The sequence below is a fragment of the Oncorhynchus nerka genome, linkage group LG12 (assembly GCF_034236695.1).
Source record: "Oncorhynchus nerka isolate Pitt River linkage group LG12, Oner_Uvic_2.0, whole genome shotgun sequence".
Taxonomy (NCBI): Eukaryota; Metazoa; Chordata; class Actinopteri; order Salmoniformes; family Salmonidae; genus Oncorhynchus; species Oncorhynchus nerka.
This window is the reverse complement of record NC_088407.1, coordinates 90,081,451-90,105,696: the sequence shown is the minus strand read 5'-3', so window position 1 is coordinate 90,105,696 and position 24,246 is coordinate 90,081,451. Positions and strand designations below refer to the sequence as shown.

Here is a 24,246-nt window from a genome sequence, read left to right as displayed (position 1 = left end):
ATGAGTTAGAAGCAGACCCTCCATATCGGTCGGGGCTTAGGAGATAGTAGCAGAGCTTCCATATCTGTCGTGTCTTAGGAGATAGTAGCAGAGCTTCCATATCTGTCGGGGCTTAGGAGATAGAAGCATAGCTTCCATATCTGTCATGTCTTAGGAGATAGTAGCAGAGCTTCCATATCTGTCATGTCTTAGGAGATAGAAGCAGAGTTTCCACATGATATGATGCTTGAACGTCTTACTGGATTTCAATAACTTTAGTATTTATGTTAAAAATGATTCTTAACACTTAAAAATGCCTCACAACGTATCATTTATATCCTGTTTTTAGAAGTTCATTGCCATGTTCATGATAAAATGTTTCTGCATGGCAATTATTTGAGTCACAGTTTTGGTAATTGATTAAGCATTAAAGGCATCGTTGTTGTTGAGTAAAAAAACACGGTGTGTTTGAGTGAGAGGGAAAGAGAGAGCGAGAGATAGTAATGACACCGTAAAATAAATCATTTGGCTCAACCAGTGTTTTTAATGTTACAAAACAGCATTATTTTGTATCAGAATTTTTTTTTGTTGTTAAATTTGATATGGTTTTCATTTGTCTAGAGAAGTTGTAGTTGACAATCATTCAACATGAGGGATTGTCCAGTTAATGTTTGTTATACTGTAATGGTTTTACTTCTTTGATGTTGAATACTTGAGACCATGAACATATTCATGTTTTACTCTTCTTTGCTTTAAATAACGGTCAAAATATTTTTATCTTTTTATTCTCCCCGAATTATTATTATTATTATTTTTTTTTTTTAGGAGGTAAATTTTAACAGACAAAATGTGAACATTTTTTGGGCGACAACACTGAATATGCATAGGGAACATACAAAAGTGTTTCAAAATTAATATATTTCCGCTTAATTCTTTTTTTTACTTTTGAAAATGTTATTCATCATTGACCCATACAGTATACCGCCCAGCCTTAATCTATAATTGTGCATTTCATAGATATCATTTCTTATCTTGGGTTTGACATGTTTGCCCCTAAATCCAATCCAGTACTGACACCATTAATTAAATAACTAAATAAACACATGTATTATCAGACTGCCAGCTGAAAGGTAGGACATTAGTTTTCCAACGTTGTTTCACAGAAAGAAGGCATTGTGGGAATTTTCAGTGGACTTCGCCAAGGTACTGTTGTGATGGAGTCCCTCTGTTCTGTTGTGACGGAGTCCCTCCTCCTCTGTTCTGTTGTGATGGAGTCCCTCTGTTCTGTTGTGACGGAGTCCCTCCTCCTCTGTTCTGTTGTGATGGAGTCCCTCCTCCTCTGTTCTGTTGTGACGGAGTCCCTCCTCCTCTGTTCTGTTGTGACGGAGTCCCTCCTCCTCTGTTCTGTTGTGACGGAGTCCCTCCTCCTCTGTTCTGTTGTGACGGAGTTCTGTTCTGTTGTGACGGAGTCCCTCCTCCTCTGTTCTGTTGTGACGGAGTCCCTCCTCCTCTGTTCTGTTGTGACGGAGTCCCTCCTCCTCTGTTCTGTTGTGACGGAGTCCCTCCTCCTCTGTTCTGTTGTGACGGAGTCCCGCCTCCTCTGTTCTGGTGTTAGTAGAACTACTGCGTAGCCTAGATCTCTGTCGCCGGGTAGATTTAACATCCCAGGGCGTGTCCAGTTCTGATTGGCTTTCATCCTGCTGTGCATGTCCACCATCTAGAGTGTGTGACCGTGGTCGTCCCCTGTGTTCACGGATCTGTTGGGTGACGTCTCCTATCCCGCTCACACTCTTAGACCTTGAGGTCTTTCTGGTTGTTGTCCCTGACATAGGTCCACATTGGTTTTCTCCTACAAGGTTGTTCTCAGTCTGGCAGTTCTGTGTAGCCCCATTCACTCTAGTCAATACTCTGCCATTCTGCTCTTTGGGAGCAGATTGCACCAACAGTCCTTTGATCGTGTAGTCAACCCCTTCACCGTTGTACCTGTTGGTAGGATGAGCTCCATCCCAAGGCTCCAGGTTCTGCTTCCCTGGACTAGGACTACCCCCAGAAGAGCGTGGGCTGACGAAGCCTACAAAGTCCCCAGTGGAGCTGAAGTGGAGATCCTGGACAGGTTCCTTAAGTGGGCGTCCTGTTCTGTCCTCTCTATCTGAACCACTGGTTCCCTCTCCCAGGCTCTCTGTCCCTTCCTGCTGATCTGGGGAGCCTGGGGACGGCAGGTTAGCTGGGGGCTGGTGTGTGGCGTCCCTGACTGGAGTCTGATCTCTGGAGCTTCTCCTCTCCTCTACCCGGCCTGGCCCAGTACCTCTAGAGGGCAGAGGAGCAGCCTGGAAGTCTCCTGCCGCGTGGGCTGGGGCTGGGGCGTGGGCTGGGGCGTGGGCTGGCGGGGTGGGGCGGACGGCCTGGTGGCACATGGGACAAGTCTCCTGGACGTAGAGCCACTTACGCAGGCAGTTTCCATGGAAGAAATGTCCGCAGTACGTCAGCACGGCTGAGCTCATTTCCTGCAGAGGAAGAGATGTGTTTATTACTCAAATGAACGAACAAGAACTAACCAAGCTCAAAACCCTCTCCAAGCTCTAATAGAAACCTCTTTAACCAACTCTCTGAACCAGGGCTGTTCTGCTGCCCCAGATAAGACGACAACAAAAAAAAAGACGTCTAAAATACGAATTTTCCCAGACGTTGAAATTATGTTTATTTTATGTTCCGAATGAAAGTTGAACAGACGTATTTTCCGGACGTTGGGAATCAGGTTCATTTTTGGTTCTGAATGAAAGTTGAAATGACGTAATTTATAGAAGTCTATGTTTGAGCCATGTGGTAGGCCCATCCATGTGGTAGACCCATACATACATATGGTAGACCCATACATACATGTGGTAGGCCAATCCATGTGGTAGACCCATACATCCATGTGGTAGACCCATACATCCATGTGGTAGACCCATACATCCATGTGGTAGACCCATACATACATGTGGTAGACCCATACATCCATGTGGTAGACCCATACATCCATGTGGTAGACCCATACATACATGTGGTAGACCCATACATCCATATGGTAGACCCATACATACATGTGGTAGACCCATACATCCATGTGGTAGACCCATACATCCATGTGGTAGACCCATACATCCATGTGGTAGACCCATACATCCATGTGGTAGACCCATACATCCATGTGGTAGACCCATACATCCATGTGGTAGACCCATACATCCATGTGGTAGACCCATACATCCATGTGGTAGACCCATACATCCATATGGTAGACCCATACATGTGGTAGACCCATACATCCATGTGGTAGACCCATACATCCATGTGGTAGACCCATACATCCATGTGGTAGACCCATACATACATGTGGTAGACCCATACATCCATATGGTAGACCCATACATACATGTGGTAGACCCATACATCCATATGGTAGACCCATACATACATGTGGTAGACCCATACATCCATGTGGTAGACCCATACATACATGTGGTAGACCCATACATCCATGTGGTAGACCCATACATACATGTGGTAGACCCATACATACATGTGGTAGACCCATACATACATGTGGTAGACCCATACATCCATATGGTAGACCCATACATCCATGTGGTAGACCCATACATCCATGTGGTAGACCCATACATCCATGTGGTAGACCCATACATCCATATGGTAGACCCATACATCCATGTGGTAGACCCATACATACATATGGCAGACCCATACATCCATATGGTAGACCCATACATGTGGTAGACCCATACATCCATGTGGTAGACCCATACATATGGTAGACCCATACATGTGGTAGACCCATACATGTGGCACTACTTTTGACCAGGGCCCATATAGAGAATAGGGTTGACATGTAGGACACATCATACAGCGTTTTATGACTGACTGACCTGGAAGCAAATGGCACAAACGTCGTTGTGTTGCTGCAGCTGATTGGCCGTGGCCCGGGGGAGGGAGTTGATCTTCTTGGCTGCTTCCTGTCGAAGCAGGAAGCTCCTCCAGCCGGTCTGGGCTCTGAGCCACACGTTGAAGTAGCAGTGTATGATGATGATTGAGGCACCCATCCAGCTCCACTCCCCAAACAGAGATTCCCAGGTCCCGTAGGCCACCACGCAGAGAGCCACAACGAACTCCAGCACGCGGCTGACTGGGAGTCACATTTGAGTCATTTAGCAGACTCTCTCTTACCCAGAGGGCCTTTACATACTGTAGCTTGGTACAACAACCACATCTCAGCCACAGTAAGTCCAACTTTCCACAATAAGGCAGCTGTTAGCAAAGTCAGAGCTAGTATAACAAAGACAAGTGTTAGGACAGGTACAACAGGACAGGACACTACAGGACAGGACACTACAGGACAGGACACTACAGGACAGGACACTATAGGACAGGTAAGTACAGGAGAGTACAGGACACTACAGGATAGGTAAGTACAGGAGGATACAGGACAGGTGACTACAGGACAGGTAGGTACAGGACAGGTGGATACAGGTAAGTGCAGGAGGGTACAGGACAGGTGCTCTACATGACAGGTAAGTACAGGAGGGTACAGGACAGGTGACTACAGGACAGGTGACTGCAGGACAGGAGAGTACAGGACAGGTGACTACAGGACAGGACAGGACAGCACAGGACAGGTGACTACAGGACAGGTATTTTGTGTTACCTGCATTGACCCAATAGATGATCTCATCCAGGCTGTCTATAGGGTCGCTACAGGACAGCTCAACCATGAAGAGGAAGTAGATCAGCAAGGTACCTGTCACCTGGGAGACCAGCCAACAACAACAACAAGTCTAGCATTAATTTCTAGACTGAGAAAAACGAGGTTTACTTCAGAGAAAAGGAGCCTGTTAAGAGATGACTCCTACAGTTATGTGAGTCTTACCTGCAGAGAGGTGAGCATGCAGCTGGAGACCAGGATGAGGAGCCAGAAGTCCATGTGGAAGTACTGGGAGATTTTATATGCCATGTATCCTGGGAACACCAGCAGGACCAGACACATACTGAGACCTCTGAAGTGTTTCCATAGACTCCTACAGGGAGAGAGAGAGGTAGAGAGAGAGAGAGGTAGAGAGAAAGAGAGAAAGAGAGAAAGAGAGAGAGAGAGAGAGGGAGAGAGGTAGAGAGGTAGAGAGGTAGAGAGAGGTAGAGAGGTAGAGAGAAAGAGAGAAAGAGGGGAGAGAGGGAGAGAGAGAGAGGGAGAGAGGGAGAGAGAGAGAGAGAGGGAGAGAGGGAGAGAGAGAGAGAGAGGAAGAGAGAAAGAGAGAGAAAGAGGCAGAGAGAGACAGAGAGAGAAAGAGGCAGAGAGAGAGAGAGAGAGAGAGAGAGAGAGAAGAGAGAAAGAGAGAGAAAGAGGCAGAGAGAGAGAGAGAGGCAGAGAGAAAGAAAGAGAGGCAGAGAGAGGCAGTAAGAGAAAGAGAGAGAAAGAGGAAGAGAGAGCGAGAGAGGCAGAGAGAGAGAGAGAGAGAGGTCATCACCATAAACTCCTATAGACACAGAGCGAGAGAGGGGAAGGGCATCACTGGTCTCTTACCATAACTACAGAGCGAGAGAGTGGAAGGGCATCACTGGTCTCTTACCATAACTACAGAGTGAGAGAGAGGAAGGGCATCACTGGTCTCTTACCATAACTACAGAGCGAGAGAGAGGAAGGGCATCACTGGTCTCTATACCAACCCTGAGTTGGTATAGCATGGCACTTGCAGGGTTGTGGGTTCGATTCCCACGGGGGATCAATATGAAAGATGTATCACTCACTACTGCTAAATGACAAAAAAAATGTGTGGATATTGACAGAAGTCACTGTTGACAGACAGGAGTCGTGATCTGGATAAGAGCGTCTGCTAAATGACTTAAATGTGATGTGATGTAATGTGATGTGATGTGATGTAAATGTAATGTAATGTAATGTAATGTGATGTAATGTAATGTAATGTAATGTAATGTGATCCACTGCCAGAAAACGGTATAATATGAACCTGTTGGCCGTAACTCGTTGTTCTCAAACAGATCTAATCTAAATGAGTCACATGTGCTGAATACAACAGGTGTAGTAGACCTTACAGTGAAATGCTGAATACAACAGGTGTAGTAGACCTCACAGTGAAATGCTGAATACAACAGGTGTAGTAGACCTCACAGTGAAATGCTGAATACAACAGGTGTAGTAGACCTCACAGTGAAATGCTGAATACAACAGGTGTAGTAGACCTTACAGTGTAATGCTGAATACAACAGGTGTAGTAGACCTCACAGTGAAATGCTGAATACAACAGGTGTAGTAGACCTTACAGTGAAATGCTGAATACAACAGGTGTAGTAGACCTCACAGTGAAATGCTGAATACAACAGGTGTAGTAGACCTCACAGTGAAATGCTGAATACAACAGGTGTAGTAGACCTCACAGTGAAATGCTGAATACAACAGGTGTAATAGACGTCACAGTGAAATGCTGAATACAACAGGTGTAATAGACCTCACAGTGAAATGCTGAATACAACAGGTGTAGTAGACCTCACAGTGAAATGCTGAATACAACAGGTGTAGTAGACCTCACAGTGAAATGCTGAATACAACAGGTGTAATAGACCTCACAGTGAAATGCTGAATACAACAGGTGTAGTAGACCTTACAGTGAAATGCTGAATACAACAGGTGTAGTAGACCTTACAGTGAAATGAAATGCTGAATACAACAGGTGTAGTAGACCTCACAGTGAAATGCTGAATACAACAGGTGTAGTAGACCTCACAGTGAAATGCTGAATACAACAGGTGTAGTAGACCTTACAGTGAAATGCTGAATACAACAGGTGTAGTAGACCTTACAGTGAAATGCTGAATACAACAGGTGTAATAGACCTCACAGTGTAATGCTGAATACAACAGGTGTAGTAGACCTCACAGTGAAATGCTGAATACAACAGGTGTAGTAGACCGTGTGAAATGCTGAATACAACAGGTGTAGTAGACCTTACAGTGAAATGCTGAATACAACAGGTGTAGTAGACCTTACAGTGAAATGCTGAATACAACAGGTGTAGTAGACCTTACAGTGAAATGCTGAATACAACAGGTGTAGTAGACCTCACAGTGAAATGCTGAATACAACAGGTGTAGTAGACCTTACAGTGAAATGCTGAATACAACAGGTGTAATAGACCTCACAGTGAAATAATGGTGTAGTAGACCTCACAGTGAATACAACAGGTGTAGTAGACCTGACAGTGAAATGCTGAATACAACAGGTGTAGTAGACCTTACAGTGAAATGCTGAATACAACAGGTGTATTAGACCTCACAGTGAAATGCTGAATACAACAGGTGTTGTAGACCTCACAGTGAAATGATGAATACAACAGGTGTAGTAGACCTCACAGTGAAATGCTGAATACAACAGGTGTAGTAGACCTTACAGTGAAATGCTGAATACAACAGGTGTAGTAGACCTCACAGTGAAATGCTGAATACAACAGGTATAGTAGACCTTACAGTGAAATGCTGAATAAACAGGTGTAGTAGACATACAGTGAAATGCTGAATACAACAGGTGTAGTAGACCTACAGTGAAATGCTGAATACAACAGGTGTAGTAGACCTTACAGTGAAATGCTGAATACAACAGGTGTAGTAGACCTCACAGTGAAATGCTGAATACAACAGGTGTAGTAGACCTTACAGTGAAATGCTGAATACAACAGGTGTAGTAGACCTTACAGTGAAATGCTGAATACAACAGGTGTAGTAGACCTCACAGTGAAATGCTGAATACAACAGGTGTAGTAGACCTCACAGTGAAATGCTGAATTACAACAGGTTATAGGTTAGTTGAGGTAATTTACACATGTAAGTAGTGGTGAAGTAACTATGCATAGATGATATACAGGGGGTCAGTGTACAATGTAAATTGTCCGGTGGCCATTTGATTCATTGTTCAGCAGCCTTATGGCTTGGTGGGGTAGAATCAGTGTACAACGATACATACCATTTTGTGCCAGAACATGTGACACTGCTCTTAAGCTTGACTGTACCTGTTTCTAGACCCCCCCCCCCCCAGGGCCAGGGGTTAGACTGTGCCTGTTTCTAGACACCCCCAGGGCCAGGATGATGGGGTTAGACTGTGCCTGTTTCTAGACACCCCCAGGGCCAGGATGATGGGGTTAGACTGTGCCTGTTTCTAGACACCCCCAGGGCCAAGGTGATGGGGTTAGACTGTGCCTGTTTCCAGACCCCCCCAGGGCCAGGGTGATGGGGTTAGACTGTGCCTGTTTCTAGACCCCCCCAGGGCCAGGATGATGGGGTTAGACTGTGCCTGTTTCTAGACACCCCCAGGGCCAGGATGATGGGGTTAGACTGTGCCTGTTTCTAGACACCCCCAGGGCCAGGATGATGGGGTTAGACTGTGCCTGTTTCTAGACACCCCCCAGGGCCAGGGGTTAGACTATACCTGTTTCTAGACGCCCCCCAGGGCCAGGGGTTAGACTGTACCTGTTTCTAGACACCCCCAGGGCCAGGATGATGGGGTTAGACTGTACCTGTTTCTAGACGCCCCCCAGGGCCAGGGGTTAGACTGTACCTGTTTCTAGACACCCCCAGGGCCAGGATGATGGGGTTAGACTGTACCTGTTTCTAGACGCCCCCCATGGCCAGGGGTTAGACTGTACCTGTTTCTAGATGCCCCCAGGGCCAGGATGATGGGGTCTGTGATCTCTATCATGGACTGCAGAGTGGAGGTGACGACGATGAAGAGGATGATACTGAGGAGGAAGGTGCGTTGCAGAGCCTGCATGTCTAAAAGACCCGTCTGAAGAGCCAGCAGCAGCAACGTTACCCCCTCAGTCACACCTCTGGTGGGGAGACACACACACACACACACAGACATTAATACTTGTAATGGTGCTCCTGAGAGAAATTCAACCACATAATGAAACAGAGTCAAGAAGTATTGCTGATTCTGTATTCCCTCTATAGTGCACTGCAGAAGAGAATAGGGCCCTGGTCAACAGTAGTGTACTATATAGGGAATAGGGCCCTGGTCAACAGTAGTGTTCTATATAGGGAATAGGGTCCTGGTCAACAGTAGTGTTCTATATAGGGAATAGGGTCCTGGTCAACAGTAGTGTACTATATAGGGAATAGGGCTCTGGTCAACAGTAGTGTTCTATATAGGGAATAGGACTCTGGTCAACAGTAGTGTACTATATAGGGAATAGGGTCCTGGTCAACAGTAGTGTACTATATAGGGAATAGGGCCCTGGTCAACAGTAGTGTTCTATATAGGGAATAGGGCCCTGGTCAACAGTAGTGCACTATATAGGGAATAGGGCCCTGGTCAACAGTAGTGCACTATATAGGGAATAGGGTCCTGGTCAACAGTAGTGTACTATATAGGGAATAGGGCCCTGGTCAACAGTAGTGCACTATATAGGGAATAGGGCCCTGGTCAACAGTAGTGTTCTATATAGGGAATAGGGCCCTGGTCAACAGTAGTGCACTATATAGGGAATAGGGCCCTGGTCAACAGTAGTGTACTATATAGGGAATAGGGCCCTGGTCAACAGTAGTGTACTATATAGAGTCCTGGTCAACAGTAGTGTTCTATATAGGGTCCTGGTCAACAGTAGTGTTCTATATAGGGCCCTGGTCAACTGTAGTGTTCTATATAGGGAATAGGGCCCTGGTCAACAGTAGTGCACTATATAGGGAATAGGGCCCTGGTCAACAGTAGTGTACTATATAGAGTCCTGGTCAACAGTAGTGTTCTATATAGGGTCCTGGTCAACAGTAGTGTTCTATATAGGGAACAGGGTTCTATAGGGCTCTGGTCAACAGTAGTGTACTATATAGGGAATAGGGCCCTGGTCAACAGTAGTGTTCTATATAGGGCCCTGGTCAACTGTAGTGTTCTATATAGGGAATAGGGCCCTGGTCAACAGTAGTGCACTATATAGGGAATAGGGCCCTGGTCAACAGTAGTGTACTATATAGGGAATAGGGCCCTGGTCAACAGTAGTGCACTATATAGGGAATAGGGCGCTGGTCAACAGTAGTGTTCTATATAGGGAATAGGGCCCTGGTCAACAGTAGTGTTCTATATAGGGAATAGGGTCCTGGTCAACAGTAGTGTACTATATAGGGAATAGGGCCCTGGTCAACAGTAGTGTTCTATATAGGGCCCTGGTCAACTGTAGTGTTCTATATAGGGAATAGGGCCCTGGTCAACAGTAGTACACTATATAGGGAATAGGGCCCTGGTCAACAGTAGTGTACTATATAGGGAATAGGGCCCTGGTCAACAATAGTGTACTATATAGGGAATAGGGCCCTGGTCAACAGTAGTGTACTATATAGGGAATAGGGCCCTGGTCAACAGTAGTGTACTATATAGGGCCCTGGTCAACAGTAGTGCACTATATAGGGAATAGGGCCCTGGTCAACAATAGTGTACTATATAGGGAATAGGGTTCCATTTGGGATGCAGTCCTAGACACCTGCCTTGTGTAACCCAACCCCCCAGCCCACCTGTGCATGACGTTGTCATTCTGTACTGCAGTGTAGCCCCCCAGGTAGAACTTGGTGAGGTTGAGCAGCCCCAGGCCCAGGTAAGACACCACCGACGTCAGGCCCAGCAGGGAGTAGGGCGTGGCACAGCACTCAGAGACACTGAGGAGAGAACACAGACAGACAGCACTCAGAGACACTGAGGAGAGAACAGAGACAGGCACAGCACTCAGAGACACTGAGGAGAGAACAGAGACAGACACAGCACTCAGAGACACTGAGGAGAGAACAGAGACAGGCACAGCACTCAGAGACACTGAGGAGAGAACAGAGACAGACACAGCACTCAGAGACACTGAGGAGAGAACAGAGACAGGCACAGCACTCAGAGACACTGAGGAGAGAACAGAGACAGACACAGCACTCAGAGACACTGAGGAGAGAACAGAGACAGACACAGCACTCAGAGACACTGAGGAGAGAACAGAGACAGGCACAGCACTCAGAGACACTGAGGAGAGAACAGAGACAGACACAGCACTCAGAGACACTGAGGAGAGAACAGAGACAGACACAGCACTCAGAGACACTGAGGAGAGAACAGAGACAGACAGACAGACAGACAGACAGACAGACAGACAGACAGACAGACAGACAGACAGACAGACAGACAGACAGACAGACAGACAGACAGACAGACAGACAGACAGACAGACAGACAGACAGACAGACAGACAGACAGACAGACATATGTTGATCTTCTTTATCTTCAGAGCCTTCAGAAAGTATTCACACACTTTTACACATTTGGTTGTGTTACATAGTGGGATTAAAATGGATTCAAGACACAGTGGGATTAAAGTGGATTCAATACACAGTGGGATTAAAATGGATTCAAGACATAACCTTCCGGAGACACCTGAAACCCCACCTCTTTAAGGAATACCTAGGATAGGATAAAGTAATCCCTCTCACCCCCCCTCCCCCTGAAAAGATTTAGATGCACTACTGTTCCACTGGAGGTCATAAGGTGAATGCACCAATTTGTAAGTCGCTCTGGATAAGAGCGTCTGCTAAATGACTTAAATGTAAATGTTAAATGTACATAGTGGGATTAAAGTGGATTCAATACACAGTGGGATTAAAATGGATCTCATTGTCATTTTGTGTCAACGATCTACACAAAATACTCTTATGTCAAAGTGGAAGAAAAATGCTAAACTTTCTAAAATATGAAAAATAAAACACTGAACCCAAGAGCTGTGTGTCTTTCTGGGTCAGTCTCTAAGAGCTGTGAGTCTTTCTGGGTAAGTCTCTAAGAGCTGTGAGTCTTTCTGGGTAAGTCTCTAAGAGCTGTGTGTCTTTCTGGGTCAGTCTCTAAGAGCTGTGAGTCTTTCTGGGTAAGTCTCTAAGAGCTGTGAGTCTTTCTGGGTAAGTCTCTAAGAGCTGTGAGTCTTTATGGGTAAGTCTCTAAGAGCTGTGAGTCTTTCTGGGTAAGTCTCTAAGAGCTGTGAGTCTTTCTGGGTCAGTCTAAGAGCTGTGAGTCTTTCTGGGTCAGTCTCTAAGAGCTGTGAGTCTTTCTGGGTAAGTCTCTAAGAGCTGTGAGTCTTTCTGGGTAAGTCTCTAAGAGCTGTGAGTCTTTCTGGGTAAGTCTCTAAGAGCTGTGAGTCTTTCTGGGTAAGTCTCTAAGAGCTGAGAGTCTTTCTGGGTAAGTCTCTAAGAGCTGTGAGTCTTTCTGGGTAAGTCTCTAAGAGCTGTGAGTCTTTCTGGGTAAGTCTCTAAGAGCTGTGAGTCTTTCTGGGTAAGTCTCTAAGAGCTGTGAGTCTTTCTGGGTAAGTCTCTAAGAGCTGTGAGTCTTTCTGGGTCAGTCTCTAAGAGCTGTGAGTCTTTCTGGGTAAGTCTCTAAGAGCTGTGAGTCTTTCTGGGTAAGTCTCTAAGAGCTGTGTGTCTTTCTGGGTCAGTCTCTAAGAGCTGTGAGTCTTTCTGGGTAAGTCTCTAAGAGCTGTGAGTCTTTCTGGGTAAGTCTCTAAGAGCTGTGTGTCTTTCTGGGTCAGTCTCTAAGAGCTGTGAGTCTTTCTGGGTAAGTCTCTAAGAGCTGTGAGTCTTTCTGGGTAAGTCTCTAAGAGCTGTGAGTCTTTCTGGGTAAGTCTCTAAGAGCTGTGAGTCTTTCTGGGTAAGTCTCTAAGAGCTGTGAGTCTTTCTGGGTCAGTCTAAGAGCTGTGAGTCTTTCTGGGTCAGTCTCTAAGAGCTGTGAGTCTTTCTGGGTAAGTCTCTAAGAGCTGTGAGTCTTTCTGGGTAAGTCTCTAAGAGCTGTGAGTCTTTCTGGGTAAGTCTCTAAGAGCTGTGAGTCTTTCTGGGTAAGTCTCTAAGAGCTGTGAGTCTTTCTGGGTAAGTCTCTAAGAGCTGTGAGTCTTTCTGGGTAAGTCTCTAAGAGCTGTGAGTCTTTCTGGGTAAGTCTCTAAGAGCTGTGAGTCTTTCTGGGTAAGTCTCTAAGAGCTGTGAGTCTTTCTGGGTAAGTCTCTAAGAGCTGTGAGTCTTTCTGGGTAAATCTCTAAGAGCTGTGAGTCTTTCTGGGTAAGTCTCTAAGAGCTGTGAGTCTTTCTGGGTAAGTCTCTAAGAGCTGTGAGTCTTTCTGGGTAAGTCTCTAAGAGCTGTGAGTCTTTCTGGGTAAGTCTCTAAGAGCTGTGAGTCTTTCTGGGTAAGTCTCTAAGAGCTGTGAGTCTTTCTGGGTCAGTCTCTAAGAGCTGTGAGTCTTTCTGGGTCAGTCTCTAAGAGCTGTGAGTCTTTCTGTGAGTAAGTCTCTAAGAGCTGTGAGTCTTTCTGGGTAAGTCTCTAAGAGCTGTGAGTCTTTCTGGGTAAGTCTCTAAGAGCTGTGAGTCTTTCTGGGTAAGTCTCTAAGAGCTGTGAGTCTTTCTGGGTCAGTCTCTAAGAGCTGTGAGTCTTTCTGGGTAAGTCTCTAAGAGCTGTGAGTCTTTCTGGGTAAGTCTCTAAGAGCTGTGAGTCTTTCTGGGTAAGTCTCTAAGAGCTGTGAGTCTTTCTGGGTAAGTCTCTAAGAGCTGTGAGTCTTTCTGGGTAAGTCTCTAAGAGCTGTGAGTCTTTCTGGGTAAGTCTCTAAGAGCTGTGAGTCTTTCTGGGTAAGTCTCTAAGAGCTGTGAGTCTTTCTGGGTAAGTCTCTAAGAGCTGTGAGTCTTTCTGGGTAAGTCTCTAAGAGCTGTGAGTCTTTCTGGGTAAGTCTCTAAGAGCTGTGAGTCTTTCTGGGTAAGTCTCTAAGAGCTGTGAGTCTTTCTGGGTAAGTCTCTAAGAGCTGTGAGTCTTTCTGGGTAAGTCTCTAAGAGCTGTGAGTCTTTCTGGGTCAGTCTAAGAGCTTTGCACACCTGGATTGTACAATATTTGCACATGATTAATTTTACAATTCTTTAAGCTCTGTCAAGTTGTTTGTTGATCATTGCTAGACAGCCATTTTCAAGCCGATTTGTGGCGACCGGACCAAATGCACATAGAAATGTATGTTATAGATCAGTCATTCTCATTGAAAAGCCAGTTTAAGAAGCTGTAGATCTGTTCTATGTACGTTATTTCTATGCTTCCCGTTCTTAAATTTAGTTTTCATGTCTTTTACTTTCGGTTTTGTACACCACCTTCAAAGAGCTGAAAACAAAATATTTTTTGGGGGTTATTGAAAATATATTTATATATATATATAAATATTAGTTTATATTTGTCACATAAACTGAAATTAAGGACAATCTATTTTTGGAGCAATTTAGTGTATAGTGCATCTCTAAGTTAAAACTGTAACTAGGCCACTCAGGAACATTCAATGTCGTCTTGGTAACCAACTCCAGTGTAGATTTGGCCTTGTGTTTTAGGTTATTGTCCTGCTGAAAGGTGAATTAGTCTCCCAGTGTCTGGTGGAAAGCAGACTGAACCAGGTTTTCCTCTGGGTTTTTTTTTCCTGAGCTTAACTCCAGTGTTTATGTTTATCCTTAAACTCCCTAGTCAACAAACATTAATGACATCACACTTGCTCAGACCCACATGTTCCCACAATATCAACACCAAATGTTTGTTTTCTAATAACTTGTAAGACTCTGCCCCACATCACTTCAGATTGCGTTACGTTGTTTCTGTCTCGAGACAGATTTTATTTTATTTGTTATATTTCTATTTCTATTTATATGTTATATTTCAATAATAAACCTGTTATTAACATTTAACATTTAAGTCATTTAGCAGACGCTCTTATCCAGAGCGACTTACAAATTGGTGCTTTCACCTTATGACATCCAGTGGAGCAGCCACTTTACAATAGTGCATCTAAATATATGACATGTTATTCATGTTTGTTGTTGTTGTAAATGTTACATTGTCTATTGTTTTTGTCTATGTATGTTTGTGTTTATTGTAAAAAATATAAGCAAAAAAAAACTCCCTAGTCCTTGCCGATGACAAGCATACCCATAACATGATACAGCCACCACCATGCTTGAAAATATGAAGAGTGGTACTCAAGTGATGTTGTGATGGATTTGTCCCAAAAAATACAGTACACACTTTGTATTCATAAAGCCATATGTTTTTCAGTAATACTTTAGTGCCGTGTTGCAAACAGGAAGCATGTTTTGGAATATTGTTATTCTGTACAAGATTCATTCTTTTCACTCTGTCATTCAGGTTATCATTGTTGATTAACTATCGTAGCCATTAAACTCTGTAACTGTTTTAAAGTTACCATTGGCCTCATGGTGAAATCCCTGAGCGATTTCCTTCCTCTCCGGCAACTGAGTTAGGAAGGACACCTGTATCTTTGTATTGACTGGGTGTATTGATACATCATCCAGAGTGACTTTAATAACTTCACCATGCTCAAAGGGATATTCACCCATCTACCAATAGGTGTCCTCCCTCAGCGAGGCATTGGAAAAACCTCCCTGGTCTTTGTGGTTGAATCTGTGTTTGAAATTCACTGCTGGACTGAGGGACCTTGCAGTATGTGTGGGGTACAGAGATGAGGGACCTTACAGATAATTGTATGTGTGGGGTACAGAGATGAGGGACCTTACAGTATGTGTGGGGTACAGATAATTGATAATTGTATGTGGGGTACAGAGATGAGGGACCTAACAGATAATTGTATGTGTGGGGTACAGAGATGAGGGACCTAACAGATAATTGATGAGGATGACCTGACAGATAATTGTATGTGTGGGGTACAGAGATGAGGGACCTTACAGAGATGAATTGATAATGTGTGTGGTACAGAGATGAGGGACCTTACAGATAATTGTATGTGTGGGGTACAGAGATGAGGGACCTTACAGTATGTGTGGGGTACAGAGATGAGGGACCTTACAGATATGTATGTGGGGGTACAGAGATGAGGGACCTTACAGATAATTGTATGTGTGGAGTACAGAGATGAGGGACCTTACAGTATGTGTGGGGTACAGAGATGAGGGACCTTACAGTATGTGTGGGGTACAGAGATGAGGGACCTGTATGTGGGGGTACAGAGATGAGGGACCTTACAGTATGTGTGGGGTACAGAGATGAACCTTACAGTATGTGGGGTACAGAGATGAGGGACCTTACAGTAGATGAACCTTACAGTATGTATGTGGGGTACAGAGATGAGGGACCTTACAGATATGTGTATGTGGGGTACAGAGATGAGGGACCTTACAGTACAGAGATAACCTGTATGTGTGGGGTACAGAGATGAGGGACCTTACAGTATGTGTGGGGTACAGAGATGAGGACCTTACAGTATGTGGGTACAGAGATGAGGGACCTTACAGTATGTGTGGGGTACAGAGATGAGGGACCTTACAGATAATTGTATGTGTGGGGGTACAGAGATGAGGGACCTTACAGTATGTGTGGGGTACAGAGATGAGGGACCTGACAGATAATTGTATGTGTGGGGGTACAGAGATGAGGGACCTTACAGATAATTGTATGTGTGGGGTACAGAGATGAGGGACCTTACAGATATGTGTGGGAGATGACAGAGATGAGGGACCTTACAGTATGTGTGGGGGTACAGAGATGAGGGACAGAGATGAGATGAGGGACCTTACAGTATGTGTGGGGTACAGAGATGAGGGACCTTACAGTATGTATGTGTGGGGTACAGAGATGAGGGACCTTACAGTATGAGGGACCTTACAGTATGGGGGGGTACAGAGATGAGGGACCTTACAGTATGTGTGGGGTACAGAGATGAGGGACCTTGTATGTGTGGGGTACAGAGATGAGGGACCTTACAGTATGTGTGGGGTACAGAGATGAGGGACCTTACAGTATGTGTGGGGTACAGAGATGAGGGACCTGACAGATAATTGTATGTGTGGGGGTACAGAGATGAGGGACCTTGTGTGGGGTACAGATAATTGTATGTGTGGGGTACAGAGATGAGGGACCTTACAGTATGTGTGGGGTGACAGAGATGAGGGACCTTACAGATAATTGTATGTGTGGGGTACAGAGATGAGGGACCTGACAGATAATTGTATGTGTGGGGTACAGAGATGAGGGACCTTACAGTATGTGTGGGGTACAGAGATGAGGGACCTTACAGATACAGAGATGAGGGACCTGTATGTGTGGGGTACAGAGATGAGGGACCTTACAGTATGTGTGTATACAGTGATGAGGGACCTACAGTATGATGAGATGGACCTTACAGTATTGTGGGGGGGTACAGAGATGAGGGACCTTACAGATAATTGTATGTGTGGGGTACAGAGATGAGGGACCTTACAGATAATTGTATGTGTGGGGTACAGAGATGAGGGACCTTCCAGATAATTGTATGTGTGGGGTACAGAGATGAGGGACCTTACAGATAATTGTATGTGTTGGGGTACAGAGATGAGGTAGTCATTCAAAAATCATGTTAAACACTTATTGCACACAGAGTCAGTCCATGAAACGTATTATGTGACTTGTTGAGCACATTTGTGATTCGTTTCAGGAAACTAGGCGTATGTCGCGGGTCACTACCTCACAGGAGAGACATTTGAAAGTCAACTATTTTTTTATTTTTTTTATCAAAATGACTTTTTGTTGTTGTCAGAAATGCCTTCTGGAACATTTGAACTTTCATGTGCCTTAAATAACAAACTTGTATGCCAACTGTAAATAATAATACAAATGTTAAAATTACCAGCCTAGTTGTTTTAACCACAGAAAAAGACAGGAACCTTCCCGCTAGCCATGATTGGCTGAGATAATGAGTGGGCTGGACATGCAGAGAGATGAGCTCAGATTGGTCTGCCATGTCGCACTCTTCTGTCTTTCTAATGTGGGTTTTTTATATATAAAGATATCACGTAGTAGAAATGCAAAAGTGTTGCTTTCCACTTTCTGGAGGACTGAGTTTTGAAATCAGTGGAATCAGAGTACGATAGCTAAGGAGATGTAGAACTTTCTGCCGTGTGATTGCAAATAAGCAGATGGAGTCGAAAAGAGAACACACAGAAAGTCATTTTTCATTTCAAGTTAAAGTGCACTGTTAGCTAGCTAGCTAACATTAGCTGACTGGCTCGCTAGCTAACATTAGCTGACTGGCTAGCTAGCTAACATTCGCTGACTGGCTCGCTAGTTAACATTAGCTGACTGGCTCGCTAGCTAACATTAGCTGACTGGCTCGCTAGCTAACATTCGCTGACTGGCTCGCTAGCTAACATTCGCTGACTGGCTCGCTAGTTAACATTAGCTGACTGGCTCGCTAGCTAACATTAGCTGACTGGCTCGCTAGCTAACATTCGCTGACTGGCTCGCTAGTTAACATTAGCTGACTGGCTCGCTAGCTAACATTCGCTGACTGGCTAGCTAGTTAACATTAGCTGACTGGCTCGCTAGCTAACATTAGCTGACTGGCTCGCTAGCTAACATTCACTGACTGGCTCGCTAGCTAACATTAGCTGACTGGCTCGCTAGCTAACATTCGCTGACTGGCTAGCTAGTTAACATTAGCTGACTGGCTCGCTAGCTAACATTAGCTGACTGGCTCACTAGCTAACATTCGCTGACTGGCTAGCTAGCTAACATTAGCTGACTGGCTCGCTAGCTAACATTAGCTGACTGGCTCACTAGCTAACATTCGCTGACTGGCTAGCTAGCTAACATTAGCTGACTGGCTCGCTAGCTAACATTAGCTGACTGGCTCGCTAGCTAACATTAGCTGACTGGCTCGCTAGCTAACATTAGCTGACTGGCTCGCTAGCTAACATTAGCTGACTGGCTCGCTAGCTAACATTAGCTGACTGGCTCGCTAGCTAACATTAGCTGACTGGCTCGCTAACTAACATTAGCTGACTGGCTCGCTAACTAACATTAGCTGACTGGCTCGCTAGCTAACATTAGCTGACTGGCTCGCTAGCTAACATTTGCTGGCTGGCTCGCTAGCTAACATTAGATGGCTGGCTCGCTAGCTAACATTAGATGACTGGCTCTCTAGCTAACATTAGATGACTGGCTCTCTAGCTAACATTAGATGACTGGCTCACTAGCTAAGATTAGATGACTGGCTCACTAGCTAACATTACCTGACTGGCTCACTAGCTAACATTACCTGACTGGCTCACTAGCTAACATTAGCTGACTGGCTCACTAGCGAACATTAGCTGACTGGCTCACTAGCTAACATTAGCTGACTGGCTCACTAGCTAACATTACCTGACTGGCTCACTAGCGAACATTAGCTGACTGGCTCACTAGCTAACATTAGCTGACTGGCTCACTAGCTAACATTACCTGACTGGCTCACTAGCGAACATTACCTGACTGGCTCACTAGCGAACATTAGCTGACTGGCTCACTAGCGAACATTACCTGACTGGCTCACTAGCTAAGATTAGATGACTGGCTCACTAGCTAACATTACCTGACTGGCTCACTAGCTAACATTACCTGACTGGCTCACTAGCTAACATTAGCTGACTGGCTCACTAGCGAACATTAGCTGACTGGCTCACTAGCTAACATTAGCTGACTGGCTCACTAGCGAACATTAGCTGACTGGCTCACTAGCTAACATTAGCTGACTGGCTCACTAGCTAACATTAGCTGACTGGCTCACTAGCTAACATTAGCTGACTGGCTCACTAGCTAACATTAGCTGACTGGCTCACTAGCTAACATTAGCTGACTGGCTCACTAGCTAACATTAGCTGACTGGCTCACTAGCGAACATTAGCTGACTGGCTCACTAGCTAACATTAGCTGACTGGCTCACTAGCTAACATTAGCTGACTGGCTCACTAGCTAACATTACCTGACTGGCTCACTAGCTAACATTAGCTGACTGGCTCACTAGCTAACATTAGCTGACTGGCTCACTAGCTAACATTAGCTGACTGGCTCACTAGCGAACATTAGCTGACTGGCTCACTAGCTAACATTAGCTGACTGGCTCACTAGCTAACATTAGCTGACTGGCTCACTAGCTAACATTAGCTGACTGGCTCACTAGCGAACATTAGCTGACTGGCTCACTAGCTAACATTAGCTGACTGGCTCACTAGCTAACATTAGCTGACTGGCTCGCTAGCTAACATTAGCTGTATGATCTGTGTAGTAATATTATTTGTATCTCAGAGCCATTTGCATTGCTAGTTATAGCCTAATGTTAGCTAGTTAGCTAACAATGAACCTGTTTTGGTTAGCTACCTACAGATTCATGCAGGGTAGTAACGTTATGAATTGGGATTTTGGTTAATTGTTTAGCTAGCTAGCTACATGTCTAAACAAAAAGACTCCACTACGCAAGTATCCATTTCAATAGAATGTTAATGATGTCATTTTGACCAACTGTTGATAGACGTAGCTGGTAAATTCACTCTCGTCTGAGAGTTTATGAGCGCGGAACACCCGCTGAGGGTAAACGTAGGCAAGAAAAAATGTTTTATTAAATTGTTGCCAGCAGCAACAGTTACAAGTCACCAACGCTCTGGATAACATGAAAACAGCCTAACCAGCTCTGCTAGGGAAAGTAAAATGGTCAGAGTGAGGTGTTGTGTCTGGAAGTAGCTAGCAAGTTAGCCAACGTTAGCCAGTTAGCTTGGGTTCTTGACTGCTGTTGTTAGGTCAGAACTCTCGGATCATCCCTACTACTCGGCCAGAGCGTCCAGTGTGAGCTCTGAACGCTCCGAGAGCAAAACGCTCTGAATTTACGAACGGACAATCTGACACCGCTCTGGGTTTATGAACGCCCAGAGTGCACTCTGGCACCCCAGATTGAATTTATGAACCCACCCGTAGTATAAACCAGCCATTAGTCTTGGTTGTTTAGTGCATGGCATCCGATGTGAATCCTTAAAGAGATGGGTGGGGCTAAAAGCTTAAGAGGGTGTGAACGATGCTGAATGGGTGGGGCTAAAGCTTCAGAGGGTGTGAACGATGCTGAATGGGTGGGGCTAAAGCTGAAGAGGGTGTGAACGATGCTGAATGGGTGGGGCTAAAGCTTAAGAGGGTGTGAACGATGCTGAATGGGTGGGGCGAAAGCTTAAGAGGGTGTGAACAATGCTGAATGGGTGGGGCTAAAGCTTCAGAGGGTGTGAACGATGCTGAATGGGTGGGGCTAAAAGCTTAAGAGGGTGTGAACGATGCTGAATGGGTGGGGATAAAGCTTTAGAGGGTGTGAACGATGCTGAATGGGTGGGGCTAAAGCTTAAGAGGGTGTGAACGATGCTGAATGGGTGGGGCTAAAGCTTAAGAGGGTGTGAACGATGCTGAATGGGTGGGGATAAAGCTTTAGAGGGTGTGAACGATGCTGAATGGGTGGGGCTAAAGCTTAAGAGGGTGTGAACGATGCTGAATGGGTGGGGCTAAAGCTTAAGAGGGTGTGAACGATGCTGAATGGGTGGGGCTAAAGCTTCAGAGGGTGTGAACGATGCTGAATGGGTGGGGCTAAAGCTTAAGAGGGTGTGAACGATGCTGAATGGGTGGGGCTAAAGCTTAAGAGGGTGTGAACGATGCTGAATGGGTGGGGCTAAAGCTTAAGAGGTTGTGAACGATACTGAATGGGTGTAGACAAAGAAGGGCTCTCCAGGAGGTGTACCAAAACATTCAAAGGCCATTTTCTCAAAAGTGAGCTTACAAGTTAATCAACTTTCAAAGCAGAATTACTTTCCCATTGTTCCTCAACTGTAGTGTCTAATATACCATTTTCTAGCTCTGAGTCTCTACTTTTATCCAATGTAAAAAACACCATTTCAAATGTTACTACATAAGACCGAATCGTGCCGGTCAGTCACATTGTTACTCCTGAACTTATTCAGGCTTCGCCATAACAAAGGAGTAGAATACTTATTGACTCAAGACATTTCAGCTTTTCATTAATTTGTAAAAATGTCTAAAAACACAATTCCACTTTGACATTATGGGGTATTGTGGTGACACAACATTTCAATTGAATCCATTTTAAAATTCTGTCTGTAAGATAACAAAATGTAGAAACACTTAAGGGGTATGAATACTTTCTGAAAGCACTGTAGATACACATACTGGTATCATGGATATACAGGAGACTCAATACACATTTCTACCCAGAGTATGAGTGGTTGAGTTAGTGTACCAGAGAATGTCTACAGAGACCATGGCCCAGAGAGTCTTAGGAGCCAGGCGGTGAATTACATGCATCTCTATGTCTACAGAGACCATGGCCCCGAGAGTCTTAGGAGCCAGGCAGTGAATTACATGTATCTCTATGTCTACAGAGACCATGGCCCAGAGAGTCTTAGGAGCCAGGCGGTGAATTACATGTATCTCTATGTCTACAGAGACCATGGCCCCGAGAGTCTTAGGAGCCAGGCGGTGAATTACCAGTCAGGGGAAGTCTACAGAGACCATGGCCCAGAGAGTCTTAGGAGCCAGGCGGTGAATTACCAGTCAGGGGAAGTCTACAGAGACCATGGCCCAGAGAGTCTTAGGAGCCAGGCGGTGAATTACATGTATCTCTATGTCTACAGAGACCATGGCCCAGAGAGTCTTAGGAGCCAGGCGGTGAATTACCAGTCAGGGGAAGTCTACAGAGACCATGGCCCAGAGAGTCTTAGGAGCCAGGCGGTGAATTACATGTATCTCTATGTCTACAGAGACCATGGCCCAGAGAGTCTTAGGAGCCAGGCGGTGAATTACATGCATCTCTATGTCTACAGAGACCATGGCCCAGAGAGTCTTAGGAGCCAGGCGGTGAATTACCAGTCAGGGGAAGTCTACAGAGACCATGGCCCAGAGAGTCTTAGGAGCCAGGCGGTGAATTACATGTATCTCTATGTCTACAGAGACCATGGCCCAGAGAGTCTTAGGAGCCAGGCGGTGAATTACCAGTCAGGGGAAGTCTACAGAGACCATGGCCCAGAGAGTCTTAGGAGCCAGGCGGTGAATTACCAGTCAGGGGAAGTCTACAGAGACCATGGCCCAGAGAGTCTTAGGAGCCAGGCGGTGAATTACCAGTCAGGGGAAGTCTACAGAGACCATGGCCCAGAGAGTCTTAGGAGCCAGGCGGTGAATTACCAGTCAGGGGAAGTCTACAGAGACCATGGCCCAGAGAGTCTTAGGAGCCAGGCGGTGAATTACCAGTCAGGGGAAGTCTACAGAGACCATGGCCCAGAGAGTCTTAGGAGCCAGGCGGTGAATTACCAGTCTTCCCCTGACTGGAAGTCTACAGAGACCATGGCCCAGAGAGTCTTAGGAGCCAGGCGGTGAATTACCAGTCAGGGGAAGTCTACAGAGACCATGGCCCAGAGAGTCTTAGGAGCCAGGCGGTGAATTACCAGTCAGGGGAAGTCTACAGAGACCATGGCCCAGAGAGTCTTAGGAGCCAGGCGGTGAATTACATGTATCCCTAATGACTGTACCAGTCCATGGTGGTGGATGTGGAAACCCAGGTTTAAGTGTTGCAGCAAAAATTCCCCGATTGGAGGAATTTCCTGAATTTCCTGCTTATTGCCTTCTGATTCTATGGAATCTTCCAACCGGGATTTCTGGAAAACCTGTGAATCTTGGGAAAGTTAACTGAATTATGTAACCCTGTACCTTGTGAGGAGGAAGAACAGCACCCCCTCGTGGCTGCCTGTTGTATTGTTGGTCATGGAGTAAGAACACAGCTGGACCACAAACAGCACAGACCAGAACACACTGAACAACACTGGCACTGCAAACTGATCCCAGAGAGAGATAGTCACCGCTAGGAGTCTATACAGCTCTATCACCTGAGAGAGAGACAGAGAGAGAGAGAGAGGAAGTGGGTTAGTCATGTGTGAACAGAGACGGGTAGATGGTAGACTGGGTTGGTCATGTGTGAACAGAGACGGGTAGATGGTAGACTGGGTTAGTCATGTATGAACAGAGACGGGTAGATGGTAGACTGGATTGGTCATGTGTGAACAGAGACGGGTAGATGGTAGACTGGGTTAGTCATGTGTGAACAGAGACGGGTAGATGGTAGACTGGGTTAGTCATGTGTGAACAGAGACGGGTAGATGGTAGACTGGGACTTGGTCATGTGAACAGAGACGGGTAGATGGTAGACTGGGTTGGTCATGTGTGAACAGAGACGGGTAGATGGTAGACTGGGTTAGTCATGTGTGAACAGAGACGGGTAGATGGTAGACTGGGTTAGTCATGTGTGAACAGAGACGGGTAGATGGTAGACTGGGTTGGTCATGTGTGAACAGAGACGGGTAGATGGTAGACTGGGTTAGTCATGTGTGAACAGAG

At 45.6% G+C, this 24,246-nt stretch overlaps 1 protein-coding gene across 3 annotated transcripts in view; it reads right to left on the bottom strand.

Moving 5' to 3' along the window:
* Positions 1-500: 500 nt before the first annotated feature.
* The window catches only part of zmp:0000000662 (RING finger protein 145), a 30,734-nt gene continuing 6,988 nt past the window's right edge, over positions 501-24,246 (bottom strand). For all 3 annotated transcript variants that reach the window (XM_029655206.2, XM_065025954.1, XM_065025955.1), the window contains 7 exons: positions 23,563-23,738; positions 10,540-10,680; positions 8,682-8,864; positions 4,904-5,051; positions 4,682-4,781; positions 3,906-4,162; positions 501-2,483 (listed from right to left, as the gene is read on the bottom strand). In XM_029655206.2, the coding sequence (XP_029511066.2) occupies positions 1,137-2,483; positions 3,906-4,162; positions 4,682-4,781; positions 4,904-5,051; positions 8,682-8,864; positions 10,540-10,680; positions 23,563-23,738 (2,352 nt within the window). In that variant the 3' untranslated portion in view covers positions 501-1,136. The remainder of the gene's footprint in view (positions 2,484-3,905; positions 4,163-4,681; positions 4,782-4,903; positions 5,052-8,681; positions 8,865-10,539; positions 10,681-23,562; positions 23,739-24,246) is intronic.